This window comes from Mytilus trossulus, chromosome 9 (genome assembly GCF_036588685.1).
Source record: "Mytilus trossulus isolate FHL-02 chromosome 9, PNRI_Mtr1.1.1.hap1, whole genome shotgun sequence".
NCBI classification, from domain to species: domain Eukaryota; kingdom Metazoa; phylum Mollusca; class Bivalvia; order Mytilida; family Mytilidae; genus Mytilus; species Mytilus trossulus.
Genome location: NC_086381.1, coordinates 3822171 through 3833064, shown reverse-complemented (window position 1 = coordinate 3833064; position 10894 = coordinate 3822171). Strand labels below are relative to the sequence as shown.

General features: G+C 35.9%; 1 protein-coding gene across 1 annotated transcript; it reads right to left on the bottom strand.

Moving 5' to 3' along the window:
• Positions 1-4720: 4720 nt before the first annotated feature.
• On the bottom strand, positions 4721-9855 carry LOC134683600 (uncharacterized). The gene is made up of 2 exons (XM_063542907.1): positions 8537-9855; positions 4721-8452 (listed from the first exon to the last, which is right to left on the bottom strand). Exons 1-2 carry the CDS (start codon positions 9793-9795, stop codon positions 5023-5025), a joined length of 4689 nt encoding a protein of 1562 aa, XP_063398977.1. The 5' UTR covers positions 9796-9855; the 3' UTR covers positions 4721-5022.
• Between the last annotated feature and the right edge of the window lie 1039 nt (positions 9856-10894).

Below are 10894 nucleotides of genomic sequence, written 5' to 3'. Positions count from 1 at the left end.
ATTGTCTTTTATAATAGACTATGTATTTGTGTTTCGTTTGTCCTGTCTCGCTATGTATCATCTGAATATGTTTGTATGTATTGTCCTTTTGTACACAAGTATGTGTCTGAGGTTATGAATAAAATCTTAATTCTTAAATTTTCTGCAGGGGATAATGATTAATTTTGATTAAATGGTACACAATATGTATTCTTCATAATTAACAAATATTTAAAAAACTAAGTTTTCGAATATCATAAATATAGTTGTGAAAATGAATAATCAGTCCCTTGCTTTAATGAAAATGAAAAATCTTGCTTCAATAGTGCAGAAAATGAATAATCTGTCCTCTCAGTTTACAAAAATAAATAACCGATCAAAAACAAATCCTCCTGCCCCCCCCCCCCCCCCCCCCCCCCCAGAATATCAAATGGTCGTCCCCTAACTTCGCCATTTTTTCCTCCATTATCTTCTCTTTTTTTTCTCCTTTTCAAAATCCTGGATCTGCATACAATTGTATGTATATGTATATATGGATGTCTATAAATAAGGACTAGACAAAAATTCATTCCAACTCTGAGCCGAGAGTAGTAGAAGTTTTGTTCGAAAATATTTTCATACCAATTGAAACATTTGGTCAGTGGCTTATTCCAAGTGATGACTTTGAGTGACGGATTCCAATGGGTGACATTAGTTTAGTGACGGATTCAATGGGTGACTTTAGTTCAGTGACGGATTCAATTGATGACATTTGTTTTGTGACGGATTCCAAGGAATGACATAAATTTAAGTGACGGATTCAAAGTTATGACATTGAATCAGAGTGACGAATTCCAAGGGATGACATTAAGTGACGGATTTCAAGGGATGACAGTACGTGACGGATTTCAAGGGATGATATTGGTCAAGCGATGGATTTGAAGGGCTGACATTGTTATGTGGCGGATACCAAGGGAAGATATTTGTTAAGTAACGGATTCCAATGGATGACATTGTTTAGTGACGGATTCAAGGATGACATTGGTTAAGTGACGGATTCCAAGGGTTGATATTGGTTAAGTGACGGATTCCAGGGATTGAATTTATTTGGTTCAGTGACTGACGCCACAACAGGACATTTCTTAAGTGGTGATATCGGTTTATTAGTTGGTGCCAAGTGATGACATTGGTTAAGTGACGGGTTATAAGAGACGACATTGGGTGACGGATTTTAAGGGGTGTTTTTGGTAAAGCGACGGATTCCAAAGGATGCCATTAGTTTATTGTCATATTCAAAGGGATGCCATTTATTTCGTTCGATGACTGATGTCAACAAAAGACATTACTTAAGAGACGATATCGGTTTACTGGATAATGCCAAGTGACTGGTGACATTGGTTATGTGATATCATTGGATGTCATTATTTTGGGTCAGTTACTTATAACATGTGATGTCAATGGTTCTCATTTTGATACCAAATATAAGATTGGGTTCAAGTTGTTGGTTTTTTTAGTACAATGACGTATGCCACTAGCGGACATTGCTTACGTCACTTATAAAAAAGATTATGAGGTATGATTGTCCATGAGACAACTCTCTACAAGTAGTCCGGCCGATTGGTGAAAAAATTGCTCAAATGATGAGGAAAGCACCAAATTTTGCATGATGGTTCATTTGTATGTACTGAGCAATATAAGCTATGGACCCACTCTCAAAATTCAATATGGCGGCTTTTTTCAAGATGGCCGACATGCGTCCAAAAAAAAATCCAGTATTGCACAAACCGCATGCATTTACAGGATGTGACCAAGATTCTTCATTTGCAAACAAGGGAAAAAAAGTGCATGGGACACTTGGACAAGTTATGATGAAATTACAGGAACTTTTGACCTTTTAAGCAATGAGGAATTAGCATGTGATGTTTTGTCGGACCTCATGGAAGATATTTAGCGCTTTGTCATACCAATGTACGATAAAACAAGTGAGAATTTGAAGGTGAACGAAGCTAGAAAAGATCTGTTTACAAGAAAGGGGAGAGCAATTGACAACATTCCACCAACAGAAGCAGCCCTACTGGAACACTCAAAAAGGGAATGTTATATGGCAAACCAGTGTTGGGATAGGTGTCTTGAACCTTCTCCTTCATTTACTGATCCTGGAGAATGGGGATGGGAAAGGAACAAATCTAAAATGTGGGTACCTTTCTGGACTCCATTGCAGGAAGCATCTGCATGTTGTAATGAGCTGATCAAATGCGGTTGTAAGAATGGTTTCAGAGGAAGGTGCAAATGTTTGAAGGCTATGCTTTCCTGTATCGCCCTGAGTAAATGTGGTGGAGAGTGTGACAGGGACTAAGACTCACTTCAGCTCATTTCAAACCCTTAAAACTGAAAGTTATTCAAGAACAATAACAATGACATGTAAAATATAAATACAATTTATAGATTGTCAGTATTTGTTTTTGTATAAGCAGCCATACTTATTTTTTATGCGTTCTAAAAAAAGCAAACTATGTTATTCATGTTTTAAAACTAATTAATAACAGATTCCAAAAAATGGATACCATTTTTAAAGAATCTTTACTTTACTTTCCGAAATTATATAAAATATCTTGCGGAAAATTTTAATATTCATCACGTTTTCCGCCATCTTGAAAACGGCAGCCATATTGGATTTTTCTGAGTGGGTCCATAGCCATAATCAAAGTATATACAATAAAGAACTACTGTGCAAAGTTTCATGCTTTCCTCATCAAGTGAGCAATTCTGCTCTATTTCTGCACCAATCGGCCGGACTAAAGAGACCAAATGACACACAAATTAACATCATGAGGCCATCGTACGGCCTTCAACAATGAGCAGAGCCCATACCGCATAGTCAGCTATTAAAGGCCAAGAATTGAATTCACTAATGTAAAACAATTCAAACGAGAACACTAACGGCCTAATTAATGTACAAACAATAAACGAAAAAAATGTATGTAAAACAGTTACAAACAACTAACATCAGTTCAATCATTGGTGCCAAAGGATGACCTTAGTTGATTGGTGCCAAAGGATGGCCTTGGTTAAGTCACAGATTCTAATGGATGACATCTTCTTGTGAATGATGTCACTAAGAGAACATTAGTCAAGTGACATCATCAATTCACTGGCTGGTGCCATGATGATGACATTGCTTATGTAACATATTCCAACGGATGATATTGGCTGATTTAATTTTGGTGCAGATTGACGACATTGTTTCAATTTAACGACTGATGAAAAATGGTGAGCATGAGATATATCAGCCCGGTAACATTGATTCAGTAAATAATGATGTCAAGTAATGGCATTGATTCAGTTACTGAGGCAAAATGACGGCATTGAATAAGACGTGTCTGATTCCAAGTGATGACATTGGTCCTGTGCTTTTGGCAAGCATTGTTTTACTGCATATAACAAACAAAATCTAAATAGATGAAAAATAAAATTTAATAATTTAAAGCATAAACGTACATTTTAATTCTTATTTGTAAATATATGCAGTTTTTCTTAACATTTCTTACACCCCAGCACATATGAATTATTATATATCTTTTCAAACTTTATAAGGCCATAGTTTATTATATTTTTAGTTTTACGAAATTTTTGACAAAACCAATGGGTAGGAGGACGAAAAAAAAAAAAAAAAAAAAACTGCTGCTGCTGCTGATTTTTTTTTATACCAACCGTCAATATCAAAATATTTTTTTTTTTATTTCACCAGGAGATTTTCTGCTAGTGTAACAACTAATTTTTTTTTCTTGACAAGGTTTGAATTGAAAATCAATGTGCAACAACTTACTAAATCACCAAGAGCATAAATTTGGATTCCTTCATGCAGTTATGAACTAAAATTTTTTTTTTTGCATGAAAAACACTGGGTCGGAGGAGAAAAAAAATTAAAAATCAACATTTTTAATTTTATTTGTTTTCCTATTTGGCAAAAATTAGGGTAGGAGGGTTCGTAAAAATAAAAATAAAAAAAACTATGGCCTTATGACAATCCTATGAATTCATTATGATATTTATTACATGTATTTAGTGATTATTATAACCAAATTCAGTCATCTGTATATATTAAATTAATTGTTTCCTTGTGTTTTAAGGTGTACATAGCTGCTAAAACTATACCCTTTGGGTAGTGCTCCACAAGTAATGGAGGAATATACAAGAAACTGAACTCTATACATTTAACGACTTTAAAAAATTAATCGTGAACAAAGTTTTTTAATTGGTTTTCACTTTTCGTCCTTTTTTCAGATTTATTTACTATGACAGCTATTTAACCATTTTAATCTAACTGCTAAAAATGGGAATGCAAAAAGTAACAATAATTTTTTGAAAGCGCGGTCCGGATCATTATTTTAGTTGCAATATTAAGGATGAGTCATACATCAATATTGAATGTCTTAAAAATAAACTAATCCAAGACAGGGCTTGACAAATAAAAATTACCAATTATCCTTTTGTGTATGAAGCAAATAATGGTTGATTTTAGGTGAATGGGTACAAAAGTAATGATATATTGCAAAAACCAAAAGATATGCATGAGAACAATAAAACTAATCTCTGCGCAATTTCAAACGCTCCAAATCCTAGCGTAAAACAAAACAGCATGGTTAATGCAAATAGCATATAATAAACTAGTAATGTTAATATGATTACTTATAGTATGTAACAGTTTAAACAAACCACTTGCGCACAGCATACTTGTTCCGTTGAATTTTGCATAAATATCTTAAACGACTATTCAATATTACCGAACGACGTTCATGTCTAAACAAAACTTTGATGTGCCCGTTGCATATGTCCATAACAATCTTGAGAAGTGTTGAAGTACTGGAGGCATACCCAACAAATATGTGCGTTGCAACCACGACACGTCATGTGGTTGCATCCTTCAATCTTTTCAATCGGAGTTGAACATTTGGGACAGTATTTCGCTCTTCCAGCATTTTGTTTCATCCATAGTTTCAACCCGCCGTCGTCCTTCTTCATACTCTCGACCATTTTGCATGTAAGACCATCGTGAAATTGGTTTTAACATGCTGTACAGATACGAACTTCACATTCTGGACAACTAAAGAGTCTCTCCTTCTCAGTCACACGATAAATAGGAGGACAGTCTGCTGTCGGACAATACTTGTACGCTTTCTTATTCTGCGACACAAACGAATTTGTAGCTTTCTTCACCAAGAGGTTTGTAGGAATTCCAGTAGTGACGGAAAGTTTTGAAATATCCTTCCATGTCCAAAATTCATTACACCCTTCACCGCTACAGATTAGTGGGAGTGTATTGTTTTTAATGTCAGTTTTGAACTGAAGCTCGACGCAATCTTTACAATATGGATGCCCACAAGCTTCAAGTCTATACATCTCACCTTCTTCTATTGGACAGAAACATACCATGCAATCACGAGTTTTTGAAGGTTGCAGCTTGCATTCTTGACGCTTTTTAATGACCAGTGAGATCATTGTGTCTATAAGTGAGCATGCTTTCTCTATAGCTTCAGTTTTCCCTATGAGAGTAATCAGATGTAGTCGATGATTAAGTTCTATGCATCCAACTCCAGATTCCTGGACAAGCTTACTTAGATCATATTCATACCGCAACATAATCTCTTTCATCACGCCAGGAGGTTTATCGTCACCTTTCAAGGCAACAGTTTTCGACTTGCTAGTTTTCAATTCCTTTAAATATTCCTCTAGCATTTTAATAGCTCTCATTTGATTTTCGTCTTTTCCGTGAACAGACAGCGACAGGATTCTTTCATCTGACACTACAGTGGTGTCAGTTTTGTCCATAACAGTCTTAATCAATCGTTTTCCATCCCAGGTAAAGAGACTGTTTATATGTTCATGCGAGTCAATGTCCATTACCTTCCCCTTAATTGCCACTAGAATATCGGCCTTCACCTTAATGATAGTCTCTACAATGTCAGAGTGCAAATTCACCACCATGTTCCCGTTTCGCAGTTCTTTCTTTTGTATATTCACGTTCTCTGTTCGTGACAATTTATCTACCAATTTATCAACAATGTCACAATATTTGGTATAAACGAGTTTTGGAATAATTAAAGAAGTTTTTAAGTCTGCTTTCATTGTTACTATTTGGTCATTCATTGTAAAACCATGATCCATTCCTGCGCATGCAGCAAGACCTTCCTCTGTTTTCGAAAATGATACAAAGACTAGAAAAGTAAAGTCAGCCTCTCTAGGGGGTCTTAAATCTAAGTCATATGAGCCTTCGTGAACATACTCTTCTACCTTTTTACGAATGCGTTGGCGACATATGTGTATCATATCTTGTGGTGTGTTAACTTTGTGTCGGATCACTGAAACACGTTCTATGTCACCTGGATCAAGACCTAAAGCATCCATAAATCCCTGACGTAATACATCTTCATTCACATGAGGATTTAGGTTAGCAACATGCACTTCATTCGATCCGTTCTTACTTGGTTTAATTCGGACCATAGTTCCGCCAATAGCTATTGGAGTTATCCTTGTTCTTAAGGCAGTCGTTAAATCTGTAAATTTAACAAACCCAAATCCTCTAGATGGCCTTCTGCACCATTGTAGCTTAGTTCTGAATCCACGAATGTCGGAGTTCTGAAATCCGACGCTAGGTCTTGCTTTTATATTAACCCCTTCTCGCATTATGGTTACAGCTCGTTCGGCATCCTCTTTCTTCTCATATGTGATTTTCCCCCAATTGTTTGGGTTCTTGCTTTTCCAAAATTTCTCAACCTTGACAATTTTACCATATCGTTCAAACATTTTAGTTATTTCTTCTTCTGTTCTTTCTTCAAGGAATTTTGGAATTCCTGTAATGAAAATCGTTTTGTATTCATCTACCATCAAAACATCACCTACATTCAGACCAGAACCTATTACAACCCGAACTCCGGTGTTTGTGGATGAAAAAAATTGTTCGCTTTTGTCTTGTTGCATTTTCTCTCTCAATCTGTCCACTCTATTTGTAACAATGGTGCCAATATCTGGATTACAATTCTGTTGAGTATACAGGCTTATTTCTCCTACCTCTTTTGACGCCTCAAGAATTATAACCTTTTCATTACTTGTTTCCTTGAACGAGTTCTCTAGTTCTCGCAATTTTGAATAACGTGGACCAACAAACTCTCTAAATACCTGTTCTCCAACTTCAAACATTACAAGTAGCTCAACTCGCTGCTTATTTAAACTGTCTGAATTTAGTTGCAGCCAGTTTTTCTCCACAGCTTCTTGAATCCATTCGTCGAGAACAGTTGTGACATAAACTGCAAAGTCACGTGACGTTTTCAGAACCTGTTCTATAACGATCCAGTTTGGAAGTAATCCTAGTGATTTCAATGAAGATGCAGGGAACAATTGTACTTGTTGCTCTTTCTTAACAACAAGATATCCTGCTTTTTCATGTCGCAAGTAATGGCAGATATTTCGACTAAATGTTTTGAACAACATTTTTTGCAATTTCTTGTCGACGTCAGAGGGTAACTTCAGCTTAAACTTTGGCTTTTCTCCAAGGTCATTTTTTAAGATATTCAAAACTTCATTTACTGTTTCTCGAACTCCACGGATTGATTTTCCGTTGATAGAATTTTCGGAACACCAAGCCGCTTTTGTTTTTTCCGGTTGGTCGTGCCATTCTCTGTAAACATTTAGCATTGTCATAAGATCTCCACCTTCATGACAAAACCTTACTTTGAGTTTGTCCGCTTTGTTTTTCTCTTCGTTTGATCCAGATCGGTAAAAGATAGAACCACCTGCTGCACAACCGGCAGATAAAATTAAAGCTTCAATGCCTACATCTTCCTTAATTGCATCGTGAACGAATCCTCCAAATTTTGGATCAATAGGTAGTTTTGCAATCCATTTCCCAAGTTGTGTTATCTTTCCATTAGACACTGCACCTACCGACTCTAGTGTTTCCATGGCAGCATCCATCATTTCACGCGGAGGGGCTTGCACAAAATCAAAGTCTAATGGAACTACACCGAGTTCCATAAGTTTTAGCAGCGCATGTCCTAGATGAACGCGAAGTATTTCCGGTCGTGAGTTTCGCGCCATGTCATTATAGGTATCTAATGAGTACAATCTGAAACATTTTCCGGCATCGGTTCTGCCTGCACGTCCTTTTCTCTGATCTGCTGAACTTTTTGTTATTGTAGTTACGCAAAGGGCACTTATGTTTCGTTTCGGATCAAACTGCATTTCCTTAGCCACACCTGTATCTATGACGTACTTTATCCCTGGAATAGTTATAGATGTTTCAGCACTGTTTGTGGCAAACACAATTTTCCTTTTGCCTTTCGGAGGTGGGTCAAATACCTTTTGTTGCTCAATAGGTTGTAAACGCCCATGGAGTGGTAAACAAATAAAGTCAGCCTCGGAATTCAATGCATTTTCAAAAGCATTACAGCATCTTTCCACTTCTAATGGGGATGTCAGAAATGTAAGAATGTCCCCTTATTCTTCATTATGATGAACTTCTATAGTCTTGTCTAATGCAGCCTGTTCATAATTTTCTGACGTTAATTCGTCATCTGTCTACGTGACGTCTACCGGAAACATTCGACCGGACACTGACAGTACTGGACATATTCCAAAGTAATCCACAAACACTGCAGGGTCAATAGTTGCAGAGGTGATAACCACTCTAAGATCTGGTCTGTTGTTAATGCTCTTTTTAATCATACCCAAAAGCAGGTCGGTATAAATGCTCCTTTCATGGGCCTCATCTACAATGATGCACGAGTAGGCAGAGAAGTTCTCATCTTTAAGGCATTCGTTTAATAACATATGATCAGTCATATAAAGTATTTTCGTATCATGTGACTGCTTTATTTGCATTCCTACTTTATATCCTACAAGTTGTCCAACAGATGTTTTCATTTCTTGTGAAACATGTGTTGCAAGACTAATGGCGGCAATTTTACGTGGCTGAGTACACACTATGAATCCTGTGTTAGCTAATCCGGCCTGGTACATGTACTGTGCTACTTGTGTACTCTTTCCAGATCCTGTTTCCCCAAGTAAAATTGAAACCTTGTTTTCGGTTACCATTGATATTATATCTGTTCTTCGGGCGTACATTGGTAAAGCAGAACTCAATCGGGCACACTCGACTTGGAATGCTGAATATATCATTTTAATTTCTGAATCAATCTTTTTTGTTTTTCTTACTTTTTCAAGTTTGTCAATTGTGCATTGTAAGAAATCCCGAAACTCTTTCTTTTGCAGGTCCATTTCTTTGAGCTTAGATTTTAAAGCTTTTACTTCGCCTTCTACTCGGTTGAATTCGTCCATTGACATGAATCCTTTCTTTTTATATCCAGTTTGATCAATTCTGTTTTTAATACTATCTATCTGGCCTTGGTGCGTAGAAAGAACATCACTAGTTTCGTTCGTCATCTTGTCTAAATGTTGTGACAACTTGCTCTCTGTCGAAATTTGACGTTTAACAAGTTCTTGTCTTGCTATTATTTTAATGTTCGACTTTTTATTGTGAGTTACAAAGTCGTAAAGGGCTTCTTTAATTTGCCTCGCACTGGAGAACTCTGCAATACAGTTTGCGCCTCCATTTCCATGTCGGAATTCTTTAAAAGGAAATGACCTGCGTGTTACCTTCTCCAAAAGGCTCCTTAATTGTTCTTCATTTCCATCAAAGTTGATAATGTTGAGATATAATTTTTGACCTTTTTTCTTCGACTCTGTTTTCTGTTCGCGCAAGGCACGTCTCTCTATGTTTCTTCCACTTTGATTAGAACTTGTTTCAGCCATTCTACCTTGCGTTCCATAACTGTATTCCATTATGTCGTAGTTATAGTATTGCAACGTCTATTTAAGAGGATGGCTGTATCGTTTCTTTTCAACTGAAAAAAAAAGAGTAGAACAATTATTATCTCAGATTTTGGAGGAGAATTCAATGCACTTCAATACAGGGCTATTTTCAGAAAGTTTTCCAATCGTTACTTAACTTTATTTATCACAGTTTAGTGTATTTTGAGGTTGGTGTCACTCGCGGACCAGGAAAGTTTTAAATGATCAATTACCTTGTCATTACTGAATGTATTTTACATGTTTTAACTCTATCTGCAATTTTTTATTAATTGTTACTTTGACATATAGAGCTGTCTCATTGGCCCTCATACCATCCTTATCTTTATAATATAATTATATACGTATAATTCAAACTCAAATAAGTAACAGATACTGTTCAGTTTTATTTTCCTTGGAAGACACAATTTAATAACATTTACTACAAAAGTTGATGTAAAATGCTGCCCACTTATGAGACAGTATTTCATGGCAGTGGACATTATTTATTTTCTATTGCCTTCTTCTCTGACATAATAAATACAAATCGTATTTTCTTGTTAATTCGACCTGTTGATACTGTTTATAATGCTTTTTTGTCATTTTTCATTTATATGGATCTTGGCTGTATACCAGCTTTGATTATTTGTAATATCTTCAATTTTTCACTTATTCTTACAACATTTGTATAAACTTCAAGATTATAAAAAACCGGGTTTTTTTCTAAAGTGAACATTGATTGGTTAAATATTTCTCAGTGTGTTTGAATTTTTTTGTTAGCCTTTTGGTCATGAATGTTTGTCTCTAATATTTAATTAACTGTGCATTTGTATTCAGATATCGCAGATCAAATTTATTCGTTCATTGTGTAATCATACGTTTTTTGATTGAGTTAAGTCTGCCAATTGATATTTTATCGTATGTTTTTATATGTTGTGATGTTATGCTATTGTTTCAGAAAAAGGGAGAAGGTTTTGGCCCATTAAAACGTTTAATCCCGCTGCAAATGTTTGCACCTGTCCTAAGTCAGGAATCTGATGTACAGTAGTTGTCGTTTGTTTATGTAATATATTCGTGTTTCTCGTTTCTCGTT

Coding starts and splice junctions, on each gene's coding strand:
- LOC134683600 (XM_063542907.1), bottom strand. CDS start 9,795: ATGGAATACAGTTATGGAACGCAAGGTAGAATGGCTGAAACAAGTTCT. Junction 8,453..8,536: donor ATGTTTCCGGTAGACGTCAC/GTAGACAGATGA, acceptor TAATGAAGAATA/AGGGGACATTCTTACATTTC.